Raw genomic sequence first — 25780 nt, 5'->3', positions numbered from 1 at the left:
CGGCATAACGATTGGTTAATAATCAGCATTAAATAATAATTAATTAAACTTTAATTAATTTCAAACATATTGGTGGAGATATTAAAAATTACCTGAGCTAATAATTTCTGCAGTAGCTGCATATGGGGCTGGGTAGGTGCAGATTGGTCAGAATACCCATGCTGACCCCTGTCAACTGCCGACAGTGAGAATCAGAACTGGACCATGGAGCAAGAGCAAGAAGTGAGTGGTCTAGTGAGTCACATTTTCTGTTACATGACGTGGACGGCAGTATGCGTTGTTAACCTGGGGAAGAGATTGTACTAGGATGCAGTACGGGAAGAAATGCTGGGAAATCTTGGCATTCATGTAGATGTTGCTTTCACACGTATCACCTGCCTAAACATTGCCGCATACCAGGTTCCCCCCTTCATGGCAACAGTATTCCCTGATGGCAGTGGCCTCTTTCAGCAGAATAATGCACTGTGTCACATTGCGAAAACTGTTCAAGAATCTCAAAAAAAAAATGTTTAAATAATCTATGAGATGAACTGGACAAATAAGTCTGTTCCATGGTTGGTGGCCCTGCTTCTGTTGTATATCACATCTGCCAAACCCAGACTCATCCATTAGACTGTCAAACAGAGAAGCGTGGTTCGTCACTCCACAGAACATATTTCCATTGCTCCAGAGTCCAGTGGCAGAGTACTTTACACCACTCCATCTGACGCTTGGCATTGTACTTAGTGATGTCAGCCTTACATGCAGTGGCTCGGCCATGGAAGCTCATTCCACGAAGCTCCCAGGACACAGTTTTTGTGCTGGGGTTAATGCCAGAGGAAGTTTGGAACTCTACAGTTACTGAGTCAGCAGAGGATTGGTGACATTTACGCACTATGTGCCTCAGCACTCAGCGACCACACTCTGTTACATTACATGATTTGCCACTTTGTGGCTAAGATTCAGTTGTTCCTAAATGCTTCCACTTTGCAATAATACCATTTACAATTAACCATGAAATATCTAGCAGGGTATTCAATTCAAATTTCATGAGTTGACTTATTGCAAAGATGGCATCCTATGACAGTACCATGCTTGAATTCACTGAGCCCTTCAGAATGACCCATTCTTGCACAAATGTGTGTAAACCTGACTGCATGGTTAGGTGCTTGATTTTATACAACTGTGGCAATGGGTTTAAATGAAACATCTGATTCATCGATCAAGATGTGTGTATCAATACTTTTGTCCATGTAGTGTACCATCTAGAAAGTAAATGTATTATATAATTGTTTATGTTTTACCAAGTTAAATGACATTCCTGTGCTGTGAATCTGCACTGAATTGCTTTGAAGTGAAATTAATTAAATTCTTCTTCCTGTCATTCTAATTCAAATCCCAGTTCATGAATGACATGGGCCAGAAATCATAAACTCTGAATTTTGCACAGCCATGGCATGAGACAAAGGTAAATTAATCCTCCTCCAACTTGAATCCATCCACACCAGTGAAAACGAAGTGCGGTCTTGCACTTACCCTGGCAGGACATGCCGGCCTGGCAGCTGTCCATGTGCTTCAGGACCTTCCTCATGGTGCGGCACTGGAGCCTGGAGCATAACCACTCCTCCCTGTTGGTCTGCTTGTGTTGCTGGCACATGCGGGCATGCAGCAAGAGCAACAGCTGCTCCCGGATCAGCTTGCGTTTCCCCAGGTCGGACAGGGGCCCTGGAATGGTGGCTGGGGGAATCGGCTGCTGGAGCTGCATGGAGCCATAGGAAAGGGGGACAGAATGATGATTTCATCAGCACAGGTAAAAGCAAGCTTGGGAGTCACAGCACAGGGTCAGCTAGTGTGCCACACCCAGGAGCTGGGGGTCAAGGACCTTGCTCAGGGGCCCACAGACAAATGTCTATCCTGCTAAGGCCAATACAGGAGTGAATCAGGAACCGTCCAATCACAGACACAGATGCTTAGCTTGGTGAGCCACTCACTGCCCCCTGTGTTTCTTCATCATAATTAAACTGGCTTCTCTGTGGCTGGAAAAGCTCGATATCTGAAGAACGACTCAAAGCCCTTTCCCTCGAGTCCCCATCTGTACTTGGTCTGCCATTTATTGGAAACACCTACAATAGTCAACTTCCATGCACATGTGCAGTTGACATGCGTCTACATATGTGATTTTTGCCAGACATAAAAATCCAGGCTACTATCCAGTGCAAACCCCAAATGAAGAAATATATGTCACTCAACGTTGCGCGGACTGAAAGCGTACATAGAACACTGAAATATGAATTGGCCTTAAGACTGGCTTTTGACCTCCTGGAAGGAGGCAGGTCACTGCAGTGCTCTTCCGAGACGTGGCTACATCGTCAGCTCTGTGATCCAGCTGGACATGCTGACTATCTTCTGTGCCGATAGAAACGCTTCTTTGTCAAGTAAGAATCATAGAGGTGGCCAGTGTGTTTACATCAACAGCTGATATACTAATGCACCGATCATCTCTGCGTACAGTGTAAAAAAAGATACACCGCATCTAATAATCATCTGTTCAAGTATACTTTGTACATTTTTAGATTGTCTTGGCAACGTTTAAAATAAAGAGGAGTTCTTCATAAATTCTTAAGTTTGTTATTTCTAAGAGTAAAGAATATTTAGATTTTAATGACTGCAATGAATAAATTCTAATCAATGCACTGATAAATGCAGATGATTATTACTCAACTATTTATCAGTGATATGGATAATTTGATTATTTTTTATTAGTGATGTTTGCGCATTTTGATGTTTCTGTTCAATCATTTTAACTCAAGAATTTTGTTTAAATTTTAATTCATTCACTTGTTTTCTATTTGAATCTACTCCTATTTTCTTCATAGTTATAAAATGTCTTATTTTATTTATTTTTACTTAAAACCATACATAGTTATATTTAATTAATTATATCGTTTGTAATCTGTTGCCTTAATTTTATTCATTAGATGTGGTGTATCTTTTTTTTACAGTGTACTGCTCAACACTTGTGGAGGTTTTGGCAGTCAGATGCAGACCATTCTGCATCCCCATAACGTTCACAACAGTCATCATTGATGTTTACATCCCCCTAGCACTAGTGCTAATGCTAATGCTGGCGGAGCCCTGGGTGAACTCTATGGGATTATCAGTGAGCTTCAGACTCACCCTAACGGCTACTTCATTGTCGCTGGGACCTTCAATAATGCATCATTAAAGACATGTTTACTCAGATTTCACCAGAACACTGACTTTGCCACATGACAGGAAAACAGGAAACCTAGTATATTCAAACATCCACCATGCGCACAAGGCCACACCCCTCCTCCACTTTGGACACTCAGACAACATTTCCATCCTGACTCTAGCCTACAGATCTATGCAGAGCCTGATCAGACCAGCCCCGCAGGAGGTGAGAGCCTGGCCTCAGGGTGCTGAAGCTGCACTACAAAACTGCTTCGACTACACAGATTGGGAATCTTCAGGGAAGCTCATTAGACCTGGAGGAGAACACAGCTTCAGTGACTGGCTATATCAGTAAATGCATTAAGGATGTTACTGTCTCCCAAACTGTCATCATACATGCAGAGCTGTGCACCCTGGGGAGATTCAAAAGCTACCAACAGGTCTGGAGACAGAGAGGCTTACACTACAGCCAGAGCCAAACAGTCCCAGCCTTTAGAGAGCCAGTCAGTGCTCAGTACAGGGAAAATCAACAGACACTTCATGGACTCACAGGACACCTGGCACATGTGGCAGGGAATTCGGTTCATCATTTACTACAAGCCAACACCTCAGACCTGCAGCAGTGAGGCTTCCATGACAGATGTGCTGAATGACTTTTATGCATGTTATGAGGCACAGAACAGGGAACAGCGTTAAGTTTGGCAGCTACTTTAAATTTAGTCTTAGTTTTCATCTTCAGAAGAAATGCTTATTAGTTTTAGTCACATTTTAATTTTAATTATATCCCTCATCATTTTATTCTAGTTTTAGTCAATGAAAAGCAGTTACATTTTAGGCGCCTTTTAGTCACTATTTTTAGTAAAAATGTTTCCTCTCTTTAAACATATTCAGTTAGGCTAAAACATGCATTAGAAATCAAAATCAAGGTGACAAGTTGTATCAAGTGTTGAAATTCATGAAGCAACTTTTCACTTTACTCTCGATTAAGTTGTTCGGTTTTGTTTTCCTAGATAAACTAGATGCACTTTGAATGTCCTACAGTCCAGTTAATATTTTAGTCCCATCTCATCTCATTAATGAATACAAATATACATTTTGCCACAACTTCATTATAAAAGATCTGTGTTTAGCTCAATGTCTCATTCATTATGTTAGATGATGAACACCCTGGGCATGAACACCCCCCTGTGTAACTGAATTCTGCACTTCCTGTCTGACAGACCTCAGTGTGTCTCCATAGGAAACAGCACCTCCAGGCTCCTCCAACTGAGCACAGATGCCCCCAGGGCTGTGAGCTCAGCCAACTGCTGTTTAATCTGCTCTCCCACCCATTATCTCTACAGGAAACATGTCATCTGCCATGCAAACAGCACCGAGACAGACCCCTCCCAACCATCCCACAGACTGTTCACCCCTTACCATCTGATAGAAGGTTCTAGAGCATCTGATTCATCACTGCTAAACCCTGAAACAGTTTCTTCCTCCAGCAAGTCAGGCTTCTCACTACTCTGCTGTCAACATCATGATGGCCAAACTGATGTAGAGAAACAGGTCCCAGGACAGCAGCCAGAGGGGCTGATGTATCTTAGGCACCTACCAGCTCCAGCTCGGCATCTTGGAGTCTTTCACCCAAGTCCAGCTGTTTTTTTATTCTAAGAAAAAACATACAGTTATTACAACAATTCTGACAATTACATGAAGTAATTACATGAATTAACTAGGGACATGAGAGGGCTGTCACAATATGAGATTCTCACTACACAATTATCATGGACAAAATAATTAATAACGACAATATTATCACGGTATGTATAGAAAATTTGCACTAAATAATTATACTAATGCTCCCAGACAAATTCATCTGTAAATTTGTTTATTACGTGTTTTGTATCTTTTTTGGCCAAATACAAGTGTAGTGCAATAGAGTGTCTATAACCATAACTATAAAAGCTTACCAAAAGTGTAATTATACTACATAGAGAGTGAAAAGACAATCAGGGCTTTAGCCCCCTTTTGCACTTACTGTCGATCAGCACATCCTGCAGACTGGGGTGTCTAACATGCCATGTTTTTTACAAAATGTAAAATGACTCCATTAATTTTTCTTTTAACAACATCAGGCTCATTTTATGGACTGTGTGCAATTGATCTCCACCAGCCCCGAATGGGATATTCAGCCAGATTTTCCAATCTTGGCTTCTTTGTGCACGTTTATGGGTTTCATTATGTGCCCCAGTCACGGTGGGGTGACCATATGTGTCCCTGACAACTGCAACTATTATGCTGCAGCCAAGTCTTATGCCAACAGGACAAACAACTAGAGGAATGTATGTTATGTATATTTTCTAATTTTACTTTCTGATCCCACTGATTTAGAGTGATATAAATATGGCTGCAACAAACACAAAATACGCCAAACTTCATATTTCTAGCCAGAGTGAACCAAAGCTAAGTACACCAAAACACTATGTTGCTAGATTGCAGCATATTAAAACATAAAGTAATATTTATCAAATGGGATATTTATATGGGATGTTGCTCCAAAGACTGGAAATTGACAACCAGAGTGAACGCTTAAAATGGCAAGCAAAGAAAATGGAAGGTTTTTTATTTTCAGTCAGAGGAATCATTAACACCAGATCTCGCTAAACAATAATGCAACCTCTGCAGTTTGCTGCAAATTAAACCAATACGGTTTTACCATGAAATGGAAGGATATGTTTGTAGTATGTTTCAGTTATATGACTTTTAATGTGAATGTAAAATACTGCACCACACACATGCAGAAAAATCAACTTTTTGGCCACTAAGAAAGAAAAGAAAAGTTCTTCTGAGCCATTAAACTCATCTAACTGGGAAAGTCTGTCTTTCAGTTTGATGTAACAAACAGGTGTCGACACATTAATAATAGTGCATTATCATTGTATGTCAGTCATCATTCAGAGTCAGTGCGCTCCGCCTCCTCAAATAATGACAGTCACAGTGGGTCTCTGCTCTTTATGAGCTCCGACACCTCAGAGTTTACAGATTAAGCACTGGTGGAAACCAGCATTAAGGAGCAATACGGCCACCTTCTACACTGGAGTGTGAATCAGATAGTTACTGGCACTGGATTATATCCAGTATTATCATATGTGTATTATAAATATTTAATTCTTCAAATATCTTCAATACCAGTATATTCCCATACATATATTCCCTAGTTCCGATACATTTAAATATTTAACACATGATGACACTCATTTGTAACATTTTTGCATGGTGACTCAGTGGGTGACACTGGCACCTCACACCTCCCGGCTTGGGCTCTGTGTAGTTGGCATGGTGACTCAGTGGGTGACACTGGCACCTCACACCTCCCGGCTTGGGCTCTGTGTAGTTTACATGCTCTCTCCATGTTTACCCAGATACTCCGGTTTCCTCACAGTCCCAAAACATTATATGTGACTGTGTGTTTGCTCTGTAATGGACCGGCATCCTGCCCAGGGTGTCCCTTGCCTTGTGCCCTGTGCTTCCTGTCACAGGTGCCAGACTCCCCACAAGGGATGGATGGATGAATTTTTTTTCTACGTTGATACCATTTTGTCAAAAAAATGGCTTGTACTACGTAAATGTCTACTTACTTTTCTTTTTTATCGAACCCTGTAATTAAAAAACATACAATTAACTATTTTGGAACTCAAAATGCTCTGTTATAAGTAATGAGTAATGATAATGTGTAAGTATCATAACATCAGCATCATAAAGGAAGACTAGAAAAGCCCAAATGAACTAAAGCAGCATTGTTATGAAATGTTACGTGCTGAGCCACAGCTATAGTGAATAACCATGTGTTTATAAATGTAATTTTCATGTTTCAATTATACTTACAGTACGCACACATCTCTAGAACAAACCAGCCAAAGAGGAAGACAGACCCAGAAATCAGGACAATCAGCCGCAGATCTAATGGCTGTATTCCTGTTTCTGAAATGACATGATCACAAAAAACACAGAGAACTGAGGCTAGTAAATGACAGATATTAAACCACAGGACCACCCAGAGGAAACCCACACATGTACAGGTTGAACACGCAAACTACACACAAAAAGGCTCACTAGGAGACCCAGGGATTGAACCCAGGACCTTCTTACTGTGAGGTGACAGTATTAACCACTGCACCACCGTGCCACCCACACAGGAATACATATATGTCCTAAATGGTTTGTACAATTTAGTTAGTTTTAAGTTTACATACTAAAAGTAAAATTGCAGGATAAACATCTCAAATCTATAGTGTATTTACCTGCTTTGAGTTTTAATACTACAGCCAGGGCAACAGAATTCACAAGAGGGAGACCAAAAGTCCCTGAGAAATATACATATTTACGGGGTTTGGCTGAAAGGTAGAGAGAAAAGCATTAGTCATACACCTACATACTGTGCTGTGATGAAGTATTTGCCCTGATTCCATCTATTTTTACTTATCCATAACACTTAAATATGATGGATAACCAAACAAATTTAGTATAATACAAAGAACATTCTAAGTGCACAACATGGCTTTTAAATGATTATTTGATTCACTGAAGGAAGGGGAAAAAATTTAAGATAAAATGTAAAAAAAAAAAAAAACAAATATTCACCAACACCCATATCACCCATGTGACAAAGTAATTTCTCCCTTTTTGCATCGCTGTGAAGAAATTTTCACCCACACTTCTCTTAATTCAGCCACATTGGAGGGTTTTTTAATTGAAACTGCCCATTTAAGGTCATTGTGTTCAAGTGAGGACTTTGACTAGGCCACTCCATCCATCTTCTACCGCTTTTCCGGGTCGGGTAGCAGGGGCAGCAGTCTAAGCAGGGAAACCCAAACTTCCCTCTCCCCTGCCACTTCATCCAGCTCCTCCAGGGGAATCCTGAGGCGTCCCAAGGCCAGCCGAGAGACATAGTCTCTCCAGCATGTCCTGGGTCTTCCCTCGGGCCTCCTCCCAGTGGGACATTCCCGGAACACCTCACCAGGGAGGCGTCCAGGAGGCATCCTAATCAGATGCCTGAGCCACCTCATCTGGCTCCTCTCGATGTGGAGGAGCAGCGGCTCTACTCTGAGTCCCTACCGAATGACCGAGCTTCTCTCCCTATCTCTAAGGGAGAGCCTAGCCACCCTGCAGAGAAAACTCATTTCAGCTGCTTGTATTCACGACCTCGTTCTTTCGGTCACTACCCACAGTTCATGACTATAGGTCAGGGTAGGAACGTATATTGACTGGTAAATCGAGAGCTTTGCCTTTTGGCTAAGCTCTTTCTTCACCATGACAGACCGATGCAGCGCCCACATAACTGCTGATGTCGCACAGATCCGCCTGTCTATCTCACGCTCCATCCTTCCTCCACTTGTGAACAAGACCCCGAGATACTTCAACTCCTCCACTTGGGAAAGGACTCCCTCCCCGACCCAGAGAGAGCACTCCACTCTTTTCCAGCTGAGGACTATGGTCTCAGAATTGGAGGTGCTGATTTTCATCCCAGCTGCTTCACGCTCGGGTGCAAACTGCTCCAGTGAGAGCCGAAGGTCATGGTCTGATGAAGGCAACAAAACCACATCATTTGCAAAAAGCAGAGACCTAATCCTGAGGTCAGCAAACCGGACACCCTCAACGCCCTGGCTGCACCTATACAAATTCTGTCCATAAAAGTTATGAACAGAATCGGTGACAAAGGGCACCCCTGGCGGGGTCCAACCCTCACTGGAAACGAGTCCAACTTACCGCCAACAATGCGGACCAAGCTCTGACACCGGTCTTACAGGGACCGAACAGCCCTTATAAGGAGGCCCGGCACTCCATTCTCCTGGAGCACTTCCCACAGGACACCCCGAGGGACACGGTTGAATGCCTTCTCCAAGTCCACAAAGTACATGTAGACTGATTGGGCAAACTCATGTACCCTCCAGGACCCTGCTGAGAATATAGAGCTGGTCCGCTGGTCCACTGTTCCACGGCCAGAGCAAAAACCACACTGCTCCTCCTGAATTCAAGGTTCGATAATGCAACAGACCCTCCTCTCCAGCACCCCTGAATAGACCTTACCAGAGAGGCTGAGGAGTGTGATCCCCCTATAGTTGGAACACACCCTCGGGTCTGCCAATCCAGAGACACTGCCCCCGATGTCCACGCGATGCTGCAGATGCGTGTCAACCAGGACAGCCCCACAGCATCCAGAGCCTTAAGGAACTCTAGGCGGATCTCATTCACCCCCGGGGCCCGGCCACCGAGGAGCTTTATAACCACCTCAGCAACCTCCACCCCAGAGATAGGGGAGTCCACCCCCAAGTCCCCAGACTCTGGTTCCTCATTGGAAGGGGTGTTGGTAGGATTGAAGAAGTCTTGTAAGTATTCCTTCCACCTACCCACAATGTCCCGAGTTGAGGTCAGCAGTGCCCCATCCCCACCATAAACTGTGTTGATGCTGCGCTACTTTCCTGCTCTGAGGCGCCGGATGGTGGACCATAATCTCCTCAAAGCCTTCCGGAAGTCATTCTCCATGGCCTCACCAAACTCCTCATACACCCGAGTTTTTGCCTCAGCGACCGCCAACGCCACATTCTGCTTGGCCCGCCGGTACTCATCGGCTGCCTCAGGAGTCCCACAGCCCAAAAAGGCCCGATAGGACTCCTTCTTCAGTTTGACGGCATCCCTCACACCCAGTGGAGGGGGGACCCACATGCCTTCTTCGGGCTGTGCCCGACCAGGCCCCATTGGTGCAGGCCTGGCCACCAGGCGCTCGCCATCAAGCCCCATGCCCAGGCCTGGCTCCAGGGGAGGGGCCCGGTGACCCACGACCAGGCGAGGGAAAATGTGAATCTATGTTCTTTTTTATTATATGGGGTCTAATCAGCCGCACTTCGTCTGGTTACTCACCCAGGACCTGTTTGTTTTGGGTGACCCAAGCAGGGGCATAAAGCCCTGGGCAACTTAGTTTCTGGGATCATTGGAACACGCAAACCTCTCTGCCACAATAAGGTGTTGGCTCCAGGGGAGGACTAGGCCACTCCAAAACCTTAATTTAGTTTTTTTTCTTTTCAGTTATTCAGAGCTGGACTTGCTCTTTTGGTTCAGATCATTGTCCAGCTGCATAAGCGAATCATGCTTGAGATCACAGATTGATGACAGACATTCTCCTTCAGTACTTTCTGGCAGACAGCAGAATTCATGCGTCCCTCAATTACAGCAAGTCGCCCGGGCCGGGCAGCAGCAAAGCATCCCCACAGCATCACTCTGCCTCCACCATGTCTGACAGTGGCCATGATGTTCTTTGTGTGGAAGCTGTTAGCTTTACGCCATATGTAGCAGGACCCATGCCTTCCAGATAGTGACACTTTTGCCTCACCAGGCCACAGAACATCCACCCAAAAGTGTTGGGGGTAATCAAGCTGCTTTTTGGTAAATCTTAACCAAGCCTTCATGTTCTTCTCATTTAGCTGTGGTTTCTGCCTTGCATCTCTCCCATGAACACCATTATTGCCCAGTGTCTTTCTAATCAAGGAATCAGGCATTAACTGATCCGAAAGAGGCCTGTAGTTCCTTTGATCTTCATCCATGGTCTGCTGCAGCTTTCCTGATGAGGTTTCTTTGTGCTCTTGGAGCAATTCTGCTAGGCTGGCCACTCCTGGGCAGATTTGGCATTTTTTCAAGTTTTTTCATCTGAAGATGATGGCTGGTACAGTGATTTGCTTGAGTCCAATGTTTTTAGGGAAAGTTTTCTATCACTGGTGTGTTTCAGTGATTTTCTTTCTCAGGTTTTCAAGAAGTTCTTCTGATTGAGCCATGGTGTGATGCTACTTGAGATCCTTTATCCAGCTCCACATTACTACTATGGTTTTAGGTGTGTAGGTTCATCAGGGCTGGCAGCATTCAAGCTTGGGTGTGTCTAGTTTAATTTAAACCATTATCATTTAGATTTGGTTGATTAGTTGATTAAGTGACCAAATACTTTGTCATGGCACTGTATATACAGTAAAACAGACATTGGGTATTTTCCTTAATTAAAAAAAGAATTAATGCTGCGTTTACAAAATAAAAAAAATAAACCATAATATTTTATTTAAAATATAAAAAAGAAACACAATATTTAAACACCTCATCAATGAAGATTTTTTATGATTTTATAGTAAAACAAATACAAACCAAATAACTTTCCCCGCTCCAACCATACAAAGAGTGTTGTGACACTCAGAAAGTAGACGAACACAAACTCGCAGATCTTTACAAGTCGTCCTGTGGTCAGAAATAATTACAGTTAATTTCTGTTTTTAATACAACAAGGGACATTCATGAAATGAAAAACTTTCTGTTCCTCTAAAATCAGTAAATTCATCTCTGAAGACACACATAACTTCCACTATTGGAAGTGTCCTTTTTACAGCTTACACAGAATGTATTACTGTCTGTTTCATATTGATTACATCAAAGTATATGCCTTTATTAGTAGGTTGTAATTCAATAATGACTTCATACTAAAAACAGTTATAGTACATTACTGATAACTGCATCCCAAAAATAATTTCAGGTTTAAAAACATTTTACAAACACCATTTACCAAAAATGAATGACAATTTCAGCTCTATTACAATCAAATGGTTGCCTTACAGTTAACAGTTTTCCTTACCTTTGTCATTTTCTAGAATCACACTTAGGTTCAGGAAATTTAATATTAGGTGAAACATGAAGAAAATCCCCAAAACGATTTTCTGAGCAAAATCTGAAAAGCAATAAAACACGTAAAATAACAGATTAAATAAACATAAAACAGGCCCCCATTAAACATTATCTCTCTGTTTACTTTTGTCTGTTATATCTTTGAGGGGTGGGCACTTACAGGGGGTGGACAAAATAATGGAAACATCAGTAAATTAATCTCAAAGACCTAATAAGGAGTTCGGCCCCCTTTAGCTGCAATAATAGGTTCAGATCTTCCTACAATGTGGTTATGGAATCCTGATGTGTGCAGTGGGACATTGGGCCCAATCTTCAGAAAGAAAAGCCTCCAGTTCTTTGCAAGATAAATAAGGTGGAAATCGACTTCACACACTGTGCTCCAGAACCTCCCATAAAGCTTTAATGCTGTTCAGATCTGGTGGCTGGGAGGCCAAGGAAGGCATCTGACTTCATCCTGATGCTCATGAAACCTCTCCTCAATGTATTTAGCAGTGTGTATGGGGGCATTATCATCATGGAATAAGGGAACATCATGAGGGAACAGTGTCTGAACCACAGGGAGCAGCAGGTCAAGCCCCCATATTCCTTGGCTGTTATAGGACTATGCAGAGCATCATCAGACCCAATGACTCCCACAAGACGGCTGCCCACACCAACAGGTACTGTGGGCCGATGGCGTCCTTTGGCTTTTTCCAAATGTAACCCCATCCAGAGGCTCTGCAATACTGCACTACTGAGTGCACTGCAATACTGCCTTGCTGAGCACACTCTGCATCTGTATTACTTTACTTGGCACAAGTCATTTTACTGTTGCAAAGGTCCTGCTTTTATGTAATTACATTTTTTCTGTCTCACATGACCATTCGCCAAACAGACCTTTTGATTTTGCCATATATTTAATAATGTGTGGTTGATAATAACATTCACTCTGAATGTAGGGAAAGGGTGACAGATGACGCATCAGACCATGTTACTCTTTCCCATTGTTCAAGGGTCCATGTTCTGGGCTCCTGACACCAGGTTATGTGTCTTTGTTCACTGGCCTTGGATAGAAGCGCTTTCTGAATGGCAGCCCTGCCATAAATCCCAGCTTTGGGAAATTCATGATTTACAAGTTTTTATTGGGAATTCAGTCCTGTGGTCATTTCTAAGGCTGTACTTTTGTGATGTTTACCAGCCACCCTTCTCTGTCTGTCCCTGTCTGTGAGCTTTGACTTGTGACCACTGTTCCTTTTTGCTGATGCAGTTTGTCTGTGCAGGGATCGAATTTATCGACGGCATCGACGGCAAAAGCCGCCGTGCCTTAGCAATTTGCCGTGCTACCCTGAATATTTACAAGTTCTTGCCGGCAGATACTTGCAGTGCCCTCTTCCTCAGTTGCCTTTGTGCCCTATTGTGTATGTTTAGATCATAATAAAGTCAATAAACTTACGAAATCAAGAACAAGTTCTTCCGTTTTTTACTTCTCTGTCGCCATGTCCATGATATCTGGGTTGATAAGCGCATCCCATAATTTTACGTTAGCCACGCCTCCATAGTTAAATTATTCAGAGCGGCTATTCTAGCCGATGCTTACCTCCCTCCGAAACTAATAGCAACATGTTCATAGAATAGGGAGGGTGAGAAGGTTTAGAAGTTCTTTTGAAAGTGAGGCTGTATTGGTGGTATTTTTGGCACGTGAACAATCATCGATTTACATCGACAAATACATGTTAAGGACCTGTTATAAAGCCACAAAGTTCCAATTAAAATGCCTACCAAAGATCGGGTGAAAAAAAGAAAGCAGGCTGAAATGACGGCCGCTGCTTCTAAGACCCTGAAAATAACCAAATTTTTTAGGTAATTTCGCTGGTTATGCATGTCTTTCCCAATCATACCGCATCTATTGTTATGGAAATTATCTGTCATTACTTGACGTTGTAATAATTTATAATAGACTGTAATAATTCATAGAAGATTGAAATAATTGATACCAGATGTGCATTGAATTGAAGTGAAAATGGAGAAGGAGTTAGAGCATAAACTGTACTGTCCTGCAGCTGCTGTCACGGGACAGTTCGTAGTGGCTCGCGGAAGTGTTGTGGGACAGTTCGTAGTGGCTCGCGGCACTGGGCGGGACAGTTCGTAGTGGCTCGCGGCACTGGGCGGGACAGTTAGCGAGTGGCTCGCGACAGTGTTTGAGTGGCTCGGGACAGTTGGCGAGTGTTAGTTAGTTGGCTTGAATATGGTCACTCATGCATTATTTTGAAGTTCTGTTAGTCATGTTAGTGTCAATGTCTCAGTAAAAATAATGTTCATTAAATTTAAGTTTTTATCACTGACAATAGCTGGTTCTGTTTTTTTTCATAAAACATTTCGTCATTACTGAGTAGGTGAATGAAGGCAACAGCATCTTTTTTTCAATAGCTAGTTTAACACTATTTCACAGGGTGCTAATGCATTTATTGCCCTTGAAAATGTCAGAATGCTAAATATTTCATGCGTCCGGCTATATACCTTTTTGCCTCAGTGCCCTGGCCAGTAATTCTTGATTGCCTTGGTGCCCTCCGAACCTACGGGAAAATGCCTTAGTGCCCTCCTACTGTATATTTGAGGGGATAAAAGGCAAACATTGCTGTGCCCCCCGAACAAAGTAATTCTACCCCTGTCTGTGTTTGGTTATGATTTTTCAGACTGTCTCCCTTGGTACATTAATCTTGCTGTTTTTGTTCCTGATGCACCGCCTAATTCTGTTATTTGCCTCATTTTGCTTGAAAACTCAAATATCCGCTGCTGATTGGTTCCTCTGGGGCTCAAATAGGTTTTTCCTTTATTTTGTATGTCTTACAGAAAATATTCAGTAAAAATTGGGGAGCATTCAAATTAACTAAACAAACAGATACTCTGTCGATTGGATTTTATTTTGAGTAAAACCCAAACCTAATAAATTAGCCTGGATGACAGCAGTGTAGACAACTACTGCTTTCAACACCACTGTAATTACATAGATTTGAAGGTTGTAACAACTGAATTAAGACAATTATTTATTTTTAGTTGAGTAAAATAAATGTCATTTTGATTTACTATTAGAAATTATTTTGAACAATGGCTTTTTGGACGGTAATATTTAAAGGGAGGAAAATAACATGAAAGTTAACAGCAAAAACAGTTTAACTGAATCCATATCACTGTAAACATCATATATTCTCATCACTTAAAGCTGTACTGTGCTACACACACAGAACTCTGATATATCCACTCTGACACCATGCACTGTCTGTACTGCTGCCTAAACAGGGGGAATCACCATCTGGACAGAAGGAAGGTATTTACTGATGGATCCTAATATCACTTATAAAAGTGTGTCTGTACTTTCTAGGATGTAGCAGAATGACTGAGGCTCCGGCCTTTGCCAGGTTCACTCTGGAAGCCCGGCTCTCTGACCCCCGGAAGGTATGGTGTATAATGTTATTGTGGTTTATCATCCAGAACTGTACTTTCCCACCGTTCTATACTGAGTCTGACTGGAATGCTAACAATTAGCAATGGATGCTAACAATGGGACAGCTTACAGGACAGTTGTGGGGAGGCGGGGCCAGGAGACCCCAGGATGATGAGGGGAAAGGCTGATGTGAGGCTGTAAGGCAGCTTAGGAGAGAGAAGGGAGGAGAGGCGACACTTAGGAGAGGCTGCAGTCTCAGCCGCATGGGGAACATCTTGCTGAATAAATAAAGGCCGTATTTTGGCTCATCATGGCGCCTCCAAAGAACCAGGACTTACCAGCAAAATACCAGGGAAACATTAATGATAATAAACTGTAATAATGTATCATCATGGTCATAGATAAGAAGGTTCTTCTTCAAGGATCTGAAGTATTTTTATTTACAATGTAGGTCAGTTTATGTACACAGCAAATGTGCCAGTGTTAAATTAACACTGCATGGTGTCTATATGTGTCCACAACATTCAGTGTTACCTTTAACACTTTACAGTGTGCAGTGAGTGTTGTATTTACAATGTTAATGTTTATTAACTCTTATAGTGTTCAATTTACAACCTAGAGTGTTGTCAGAGTGTCCACCTCCACATATCTGCCCCATTTTAATATGCGCACAAGTCATGAGGATCAGAAAAGCCATCCCAGATTTACCCACCATCATGAGAAAGACTCTGACCAAAAAGAACGTTACAGCTTTTTCGTGTTTTACGTTAAAGTTTTGCTGGCTTGTTTCTGACTGATTTTGGAGCTTAAAGAGTTGTCGTCCGGGTGTTTTTTTTTTTCTTGATGGTTTTGTAGTTTGTGGTTAGAGAGCTGTGGTCTTATTGTGTATTGCTATTGAGTCAGAAAAAAAACTCTTGATATATGTTTTAATGGTGTGGGGGTGTGTTTGACTGCCAGTCCTGCCCTTGGATGATTAACATATGTGTAAATATGTTAGGACAGTATATATCCTTTTCTGTGCAGCTCCTGGTACCACGCACTCCCCTGTAGACCAATGGTTCTGGATGTATATTTGCATAGCATGACACAGTACTGTTTTTGACTTAATAGATTTTTTTTTTTAATCCACTGCGATTGTGATGAATAAGGCAAGAGAACAAAAACCACAGAAATGGCTTTTGCATGGCAGCTTGGAACCAGGTGGGAAGGTTTAATAGGGGAATTGATCAACATAGGTTTATGACTCCTTCAGTCATTAAGATAGCTCTCACCTTTTTTCAGCCCTGCTAAATGATTATGTTATGCAGTTGAACACAGTCTAGCTTCATAATCTGTGTTTGGTGACTGGTGTCATACATTTCACACACTTTCACACCACAGGCAGTTATCAGCTGAGCTTGACTGGGTCTTTCCTATCTTTATTCATGCTTAAACAAATACATTTATAACGAGGGCTTTTCAATGTTTTTCAATTTACACAAGCACAGTTTTTTTAGTTATTACGAGCTAAACTGAAATAAAACTTGCATAAAAAGAGAAAAGGCTATGTTAGTCTGAGTCTTTCTTATTATGGTGGGTTAGTAGCAGCAGCTGAATGCCCAAGTGAGTTCAAATGAGAGTACATTAAAATGGGGCAGATATGGGCCACCCATTTTGTACTTGTGTGCCACCCATATGGGCTTGCAATTTGGGAAAAGGTGGAGACACAATGTCTTAACACTCTAGGTTGTAAATTGAACACTGTAAGAATTAATAAATATTAAGGGTTACAATTTTAAACTACATATAAAAAAAAGGAGAGTCAAATTTTGAGAATGACAGATTTTAATTGTACTCTGATGATTCAATTTAAAGGGTAACTCATGTAAATTATCAGTAACAAACAGGCTGAATATGGTTCAGTACCAAGTTTCATACTTACAGTAAAATCCCTCCAAGCGCTTTCCTTCATAATATAAAAAATAATCCTTGATCATGATGCAAGCACAAATTCCTAAAGCAGCTACTGCAATCAGAATTGCATATTCTGAAAAGAGAAATATCACATTAGTATGTGGTGAATAATTGTCCACACCAGTGCCTTATCCTATCATTATTATGAATTTAAAATGTAAAATTAGTCTGTGATGTATAATCATCCACACTAGTGCCTTATCCTATCATTATTATGAATATAAAATGTAACATTAGTCTGTGGTGTATAATTATCCACACCAGTGCCTTATCCTATCATTATTATGAATATAAAATGCAACATCATGACTGTCTATGTTTAATAAATCAAAGAGCCATTGAGCAGACCTGTGAGTCTACAGTGAAACACCTAAAGAAAATATTTAGTTTACTTGTGAGTTGTATTCTATCATTATATTGTGAGCACATTGACATATCTATAGTATTGTTCACAGGCCTATGTATTTTCACCTTTTCTGTCTTTTACTGATAGAGGAGAATATGAAGGGCACACCAATAGTGAAGTCAGTGAGGTGTTTCAGCGTGTTCAACCTCACTTTTTGGCCAGATGATAAAATGGAGGTACTGAACCATGGTGTTGGAGAGGGGAAGTTTCTCTTAGAGCATTTCTCCACTGTCCAAGATAGGTGAGTCTGTTTGTGCTACAGGTATATTTTTATTGACATTATGACTGAAATTACTTTAATAATGACCTTGTTTAAACACAACATAACGTGACAATTGTCACTGTTGATTTTGTCAGTTGGTTTGATCAGTATACTAGATTTAATTTTTTTAAAGTACTAAAAGTAGCATTTGAAGCTAAATATTCACCTGAATAAAAAAAAATCAGCAGTCGAAAATGACTGTAGGCCAAGTGCATTATTAATACATTTCTAATGTGTTATTAATAGTGTGTAATAGGGTGTGACAGAGAGAGCTAGATCATTCAGTATCAGCATGATAGAGAATATGTGACTTGAGAACTTCACTGAAAGAAGTTAGAATTCATGTTGTGTGTGTGTGACCCTGCAGCACTGTGAGGGAGGGTATGCAGGCTGCATATTAGGGCTGGGCGATATCAAATCGCGATTAAATCGCGCATGCGCAATAATCACTAGGGCTTCAGATGACAGGTGCAACATTTGGTGGTGCGGCAGCTTTTCTGTGCTATACGGACATTTATTTACGCCCACAATATAAGCAGCTTAGTATGGCTAAATTATTAATGAGGCTTTGTATCAGAGTATGTGAGCGCAGTGGAGCAGTGGAGCTCCCGCTCCAGTCAAATCGCTCCACACTCGCTCCAATTTAAAAGAGGGACAAATAATCTGCATGCCTAACAAATGTCACCTTAAACCGAAGCCTTATATCATAAAGAAATATGAGCAACGGCAACATTGCCACTCAGAAAATATTTATTTTTAAGCAACGTATATGCAACAACGGACAGGTTTGGCAATGGCATTCCACACAAAAATAGGCTTAAAAATAAAGGAATCAGTGGGCTTAATAGCCTAAAGAATATACAGGCTAAGCATCCACGTTTTAAATTCCTCAGTTTTTTTCTGTTGATGCTGCTGCTGCTATAAAATAAAATTTCACTGACAGCGTTACGTGAAATTTAAAAAATCCTATTAGACCTACTTTGAATGACAAAACGAACTTATTTGATTACCAATATTTACTTTATAGGCTTTTATACTTTAATTTACTTTATAGACTTGATATGCTACAACCATATAAAACTTGCTCAGGTTTTGCTTGCTTCCGCCTGTTCGCGTACACTGTAAAAAAATCTATTGTAAAATGTCAGTCAAAAGTCTGGCAGGTCCTGAAGACCAATAGTGCTGATGTATATTTGCATAGCATGACAGGGTACTGCCTTTATTTAAACTTTTAATCATGATGGTGTTGAATAGGGCAACAGTATAAATTCCCCAGCCACAATACAAAGTAATCTCTGCCACAGCAGTGTATTTTTGCAGAGTCTTTTTTGGTGGCAGCCATAAAAAAAAGATTCAGATAACTTTTTCTGCTGCAATATTGTAGTGGACTGTTTCAGGCACGTGAGCTGAACGGTGTTGAATAGGGCAACAATATAAATTCCCCAGCCACGGTACAAAATAGTTTCTGCCATAGTAGTAGATTCTCGTAGGATCTTGTTGGATGGCATTTATAAAGACTTGTGACGACAGTAACTAATGGGAAAAATTTTTCAATGTTTATTTTGATGCAGGTTATAAAGTCTGTTATTCTCTGCAGCTCCTGAACCTGTCCATTCTCCTAAAGACCAATAGTGCTGATGCACATTTGGTGAAAATGTTTAACAGGTTTTATCTAGCACTCCTGCTGCCAGACTTTTGACTGTTATTTTACAGTAGATTTTTGTGGTGTGTGGCAGCCTCATTGCTTTTAGATCACAAGTTTGGACAGAAGAACAAATCAAATCAATTTGCTCATTTAATATTTAAATTTTTTATTAGGCTTGATTTTTGGAAACACATATTTTTATAAATATGTGTTTCCAAAAATCAAGCCTAATAAAAAACCGCAACTGAAAATGGAATGCCACAGATATTACTCTCTCCCATGTATTTTTTGGTATGTGACAGTCTAGGGTGATAGTTCAATCTAATACTACGTTCACACCGCGAGCGTCAAAGACGCCAGCTGTCACTCCCGCCGCCCTGAACGTGACGCTAGCCAACGCCGGAAACGCTCTCTGATGTCATAGAGTGGACGGGGACAAGGCCACTCAGAATGCCAGGCTCTGAGAACTTTTTAAAAGAGCCGCAAAACAAACAAACGTGTAGCTTATATCTTTGCACCGACTCCTGACAGGACATAATTTGTCAAATAAATATTGTTGTGAGCCAGTTATTTGCATTTCCGCTTAAAATCAAGCATTCTGGAGGGAAAGTGTTACCTATAAATAGTGTAGCGCTTCTTTTCAAATTTACCTTCTCACAATGGATGATCGCCGAGTAGTTGCTTGTGCTTTATGTTTCTTTAGTTAACATAAATAGTACTTAAAATGTATCACGACAGTTCTACTAAAACATATAATTATGTTTTGACAAACACTAATGCTATAAATAAGTTTAACATTGCTATGGCGCCTAAATTACTACCGATCAAAAAAATATATTATGCACTTCACCATCTCACCTGGAACACTGATTGTTTCGGACACTCTGGTCCATGCCTCATTTTTTTTTTATTTATGTCCCTGTATGCAAACAGAGACACATCATATATAACTGGGTACCCGGCCACAGCAATAACAAGTCTCTCCTCCATTGTGCCTAGGAACGGTTGGGTCGGAACAAAAGTTTACACGCTTATGTTCTGCGGCGTGCTCTTTAGCGGAGCATCTCTACATTCCCATTGGTTGCCATCCAACCGCGTCACAGCTCGTCATAGACGCATAATGCTACGTTCAGACTGCGAGCGGCGAGAGCGTCAAAGCGACCGGAAGTCATTCATTCTCTATGGGAGGGTGTGTCGGGAGGCGTCGAGGAGCGGCGCGGCGCATTATGGAAGGCCAACGGGGCCAAAACGTCTTAAAAAACACGTCGATTTTTTACATGCAAAAAATCAACACGTCGATATTTCACATGCAAAAAATCAACACGTCGGTTTTTCACATGCAAAAAATCAACACGTCGGTTTTTCACATGCAAAAAATCAACACGTCGATTTTTCACATGCAAAAAATCAACACGTCGATTTTTCACGGCTAAAGACGTATTTTTCTACGCCTTCAGACGTCAAAAACAGGCAGAATTTCTCTCTTTTTAAATGAGGACATACACTTAATTATTTTTAAATATGATAAAATATGTGCATGTATGCCTATATTATTAATATTCTTAATTACAATTCGTTGGTACTAGTAGTTGTATTTAACAAATTCTTACTACTCTTCTTCTTCTTATTATTATTATTATTATTATTAAAGTGAGTAATTATTTGTCACCACAGCACAGTGCACCACAACTAAATGTGACCTCTGCATGTGACCCATCTGTGAAGGAGCAGTGGGCAGCTGACAAGCACTGTGCCAGTAGCAGTCATGAGCAAGGTACAGTACCCAGTTATTACTGGGGGATAGCCTGTCAACAGGAGGGGAAAATATTTGATTTTTTTTTTTTTTAAATATTCAAAATGTTTGTACAATGTCATCATTTGTCTATTTAATCAATAAAAAACTAAAACATGTTTTCTTTTAATTCATAAATCAGTAAGTCAGCCCCTTCCTCATAGCTATGTCATAGCATTCTGCTTACAATCTTGTCAAGTTTTATACTGTATAACACGTATGCGCACTTCACCTCTATTGGCACACACAGATATAGAGAACAGTCAGAGTGAAGGAAGGTGATTCAAGATTCAAGATTCTTTATTTCTCACATGCATAGTCATACAGGTACAACATGCAGTGAAATGTATAGTGAACCGCTCTTTTTAACTGTGCCTCCATTAAATAATTAAACAAAAAATCAAACAAAGAACACAAGTTAAAAAGATAAAATTTGTAAAACAATGTAGGAAAATAGTAAAACTTTGAAATAGATTAAACAAGTCTGAGACAGATTTACATATGTGCAAGTTATAAAGTTAAAGTGCATTTTGCAATGTCTGCACAGCAGTGTGAACAGCTTAGAAACCCTTGTAATAGTGTAGCAGCATGAACAGTGCATGTACAGTAATAAATGATAGAGGCAGTATGGAATGACAGACAATTATTATTAATACAGACAAAAATTAGGCTGCTCTGCAGTGATCAAGAATGTAATACTACAAAAAGGAGGGGTTGGACAGGTCTCAGTTGAGAAGCTGAATGGCCTGAGGATAAAAACTCCTCACAAGTCTCTCTGTTTTGCCCATAATGGTGCAGAACCTTCTACCTGATTGCAGAAGCTGAAACAGTCCATTCCTGGGATGAGATGAGTTTTTTACAATCCTTGTGGCTCGGCCCATGTCAGCCCCTCTGAGATATGGATTCCTAGGTACTTGAATATTCAACAGGCCACACCACTTCATCTAGACTCATAGACTTTATAGATCTAAAGTATGTATACGTATATATATATATATATATATATATATATATATATATATATATATATATATATATATAAATATATATATTGTATAATTGTAGTAGGGCTTTTATTAATACTCTATACTACTACTTTCTTTTGTGCTCACGTGTATTTACATTTCTAGTATTTATTATCTTGATTGTATTGGAACAAGGTTTGTTAGGTCAAATTCCTTGAAAATGTCACATTACTTTGGCAATTCTGATGTACAATTTCCAGGTTGGAACAGGCTCCTAAGAAAAACTTGGGTTTACGTGCGTAGATTAGCTGCACCACTCTGGATTTGTCAATTAATGGCTGTAGTGATTTTTTCTGCTTTGGGACAATTGAAACTGTAATAATAATATACAATTGTAATATATGTTTAATATAATACACTTGACAAACCTTGTTGCTGGGTGAGTGTTTGAATCTCGGCAACAAACTCCGAAATTGTTCTCATCATCTCATCGGCAAAATCATTTTCAATTAATCGCCCACTTGCCCAACGTACACTGCTTTCCATTGTAGTCATTCTATTATAGCAAAATAAAGATATTCAAGGACACGCTAAGGGAATAAATCATAATAACAGCTGTTATATTAAAGTAGCAAAAAATGAATTACCTCGTCAGTATCGTGTCTACATTAGCTTGTACATTATCAGACAATGCCAGCCGGGTGCATTCCATAAATATTTGATTGCAGTTCAAAAGAAAGCTTCTAAGAGCCATTTTCCTTTGCGCTCCGAACGAAGTTCTCTGTCTAGTTTAATTAATGGCACGCACACCTCCGTTAAGCAGACGTCTGTGGCTCATCACGACCACGCAAAGAATCCGTAATCAAAAACGTAAAGTGATGCAGAAATACGTACCTGCGGCGAAGGCTTGCGTTGTCTCTTAGTCACGGTACGTTTAAACACGTACGGCGATACGTCCCACTGCTTATTAGTATAATTTATATATTCATCGCTGCGACACGAAACGTCCACTTTCGTAATAATAAATATTTATATTATGTTAATTTTTTCTATGACGTAAGTACACGCATGGATCGATGAGGTGTGACTGCAAATCACTTGACAGTGATGTAGGTTAACTATTGTTGTCGTAGTTCCTCTTTTCGATTATTCAAATTAGAGCACAAGGTGATTCTGTGTTTATTATGTTGGTTTTACAACTTCAAATCTACAACGTAAAGTGAAAACGAGCCCAGAATAACGCAAAATGCCGATAACAATTTCGATGAATGAAGCACTAATGTGACGGATTTCTCCATCGGGGGAGCTGATCAGACATTGCACGGATGATGTATTTTTTTCTGCACAATCGACCATTTTCACTGATGCCCGAAATGGTAGTCAGAGGCACAATATGCTGCCATCATTTTAACATGTTAAATTTTTAAAATGCAGTAATTTTTGCTCCAACATTTTCATGTTGACTAACTTTAAAATAATGTCTGTGGGACAACGAATGATGAGAAAAAGTAACAGCTGTAAATTACAAGAATTACAATAATAATAATAACTAATATGTTATGATCTGTCTTAGCGTTTGGAGACTTGTGTCATGACCTGCTTGTATGATCCTCGTGTGTGCCACGCCCCCCTCGTTACCTCGTGTTAATTCCTGTTGCCTGTTATTTTCGCCTTGTCCTGTGTATTTAGTCTGTGTCTGAGTCCGTTTTCCCCAGGTCTGTCATTAACGTTCGTCCTGTGCTACTCCCTGTCTGCTTTAATAAACCCGGTTTACCCGTCACGGCTTCCTTAGTCTGATTCTCCGCTCCCTGCTCCTTCGTTCGCGCAGGTCTCAACAACTTGTATGTAAAAAGCCATTTATACATGGATAATAAGACTTCAATATAGACACCATTAAATACCAGCAGTGCTGGGATATCTGAATAAATATGTTGAATGTAGTCACTGGATGGCAGTTACAAGTATGTGCAATTGTTTGTCTAATGGACAAAAGTACTTGAGGCAGGTGTATGACAGCAGATAGTTTGTATGCAAAAAAAGGCAGTATATCAATGTTTTTTATGTTCAGTGTGCATGTATTAATTGATAATGAATAGATAATTAAAAAAGAGGGAAAAACTCAACTATGGGACGTTTGTGGACAGGAGTTGGTGGTGCTTTTATTTTGAAAGGGTCGCTTTGTCCATTTCAGCACACGTTGCAAAATGCCGCCTGTTTTTGACGTCTTTAGCCGTGAAAAATCGACGTGTTGATTTTTTGCATGTGAAATATCGACGTGTTTTTAAGACGTTTTGGCCCCGTTGGCCTTCCATAGCGCATCGCGATGTGGGCGGCGGGAGCGTCAGACATAAGTTGAATCCCAGTTAACTTTATGGTAATGAGCTGTGACGCGGTTGGGCGGCAACCAATGGGAATGTAGAGATGCTCCGCTAAAGAGAGCGCCGCAGAACATAAGCGTGTAAACTTTTGTTCCGACCCAACCGTTCCTAGGCACAATGGAGGAGAGACTTATTATTGCTGTGGCCGGGTACCCAGTTATATATGATGTGTCTGTTTGCATACAGGGACATAAATAAAAAAAAATGAGGCATGGACCAGAGTGTCCGAAACAATCGGTGTTCCAGGTGAGATGGTGAAGTGCATAATATATTTTTTTGATCAATTTAGACGCCATAGCAGAGAAAACAGTGCAAATTGTCGGTAATGTTATACCTATTTATAGCATTAGTGTTTGTTAAAACATAATTATGTGTTTTAGTAGAACTGTCGTGATACATTTTAAGTACTATTTATGTTAACTAAAGAAACATAAAGCACAAGCAACTACTTGGCGGTCATCCATTGTGAGAAGGTAAATTTGAAAAGAAGCGCTACACTATTTATAGGTAACATTTTCCCTCCAGAACGCTTGATTTTAAGCTGGAATGCAAATAACTGGCTCACAACAATATTTATTTGACAAATTATGTCCTGTCAGGAGTCGGCACAAAGATATAAGCTACACGTTTGTTTGTTTTGCGGCCCTTTTAAAAAGTTCTCAGAGCCTGGCATTCTGAGCGGCCTTGTCTCCGCCCACTCTATGATGTCAGAGAGCGTCTCCGGCGTTGGCTAGCGTCGCGTTCAGGGCGGCGGGAGCGACAGCTGGCGTCTTTGACGCTCGCGGTGTGAACGTACCATTATGCTACGTTCACACTGCAAGCGGCGAGAGCGTCAAAGCGACCGGAAGTCATTCATTCTCTATGGGAGGGAGCGTCGGGAGGCGTCGAGGAGCGGCGCGGCGTGGCGCGTCGCGATCTGGGCGGCGGGAGCGTCAGACAGAAGTTGAATCCCAGTCAACTTTATGGTAATGAGCTGTGACGCGGTTGGATGGCAACCAATGGGAATGTAGAGATGCTCCGCTAAAGAGCGCGCCGCAGAACATAAGCGTGTAAACTTTTGTTCCGACCCAACCGTTCCTAGGCA

The 25780-nt window shown here is 40.9% G+C and overlaps 1 protein-coding gene across 6 annotated transcripts in view; it reads right to left on the bottom strand.

The window, feature by feature from the left end:
• Positions 1-25780, bottom strand: part of LOC111856222 (uncharacterized) — a 90617-nt gene that overhangs the window by 21472 nt on the left and 43365 nt on the right. For 5 of the 6 annotated variants that reach the window (XM_072718504.1, XM_072718501.1, XM_072718500.1 and 2 more), the window contains 8 exons: positions 17217-17321; positions 11825-11917; positions 11344-11433; positions 7461-7553; positions 7045-7140; positions 6798-6816; positions 4772-4826; positions 1516-1738 (listed from right to left, as the gene is read on the bottom strand). In XM_072718504.1, the coding sequence (XP_072574605.1) occupies positions 1516-1738; positions 4772-4826; positions 6798-6816; positions 7045-7140; positions 7461-7553; positions 11344-11433; positions 11825-11917; positions 17217-17321 (774 nt within the window). The remainder of the gene's footprint in view (positions 1-1515; positions 1739-4771; positions 4827-6797; positions 6817-7044; positions 7141-7460; positions 7554-11343; positions 11434-11824; positions 11918-17216; positions 17322-25780) is intronic. The other variant, XM_072718503.1, reaches the window with a different exon arrangement.

This window comes from Paramormyrops kingsleyae, chromosome 12 (assembly GCF_048594095.1).
Source record: "Paramormyrops kingsleyae isolate MSU_618 chromosome 12, PKINGS_0.4, whole genome shotgun sequence".
Lineage (NCBI taxonomy): Eukaryota > Metazoa > Chordata > Actinopteri > Osteoglossiformes > Mormyridae > Paramormyrops > Paramormyrops kingsleyae.
The sequence above is the reverse complement of the archived record's forward strand: the minus strand, read 5'-3'. Positions and strand labels throughout refer to the sequence as shown.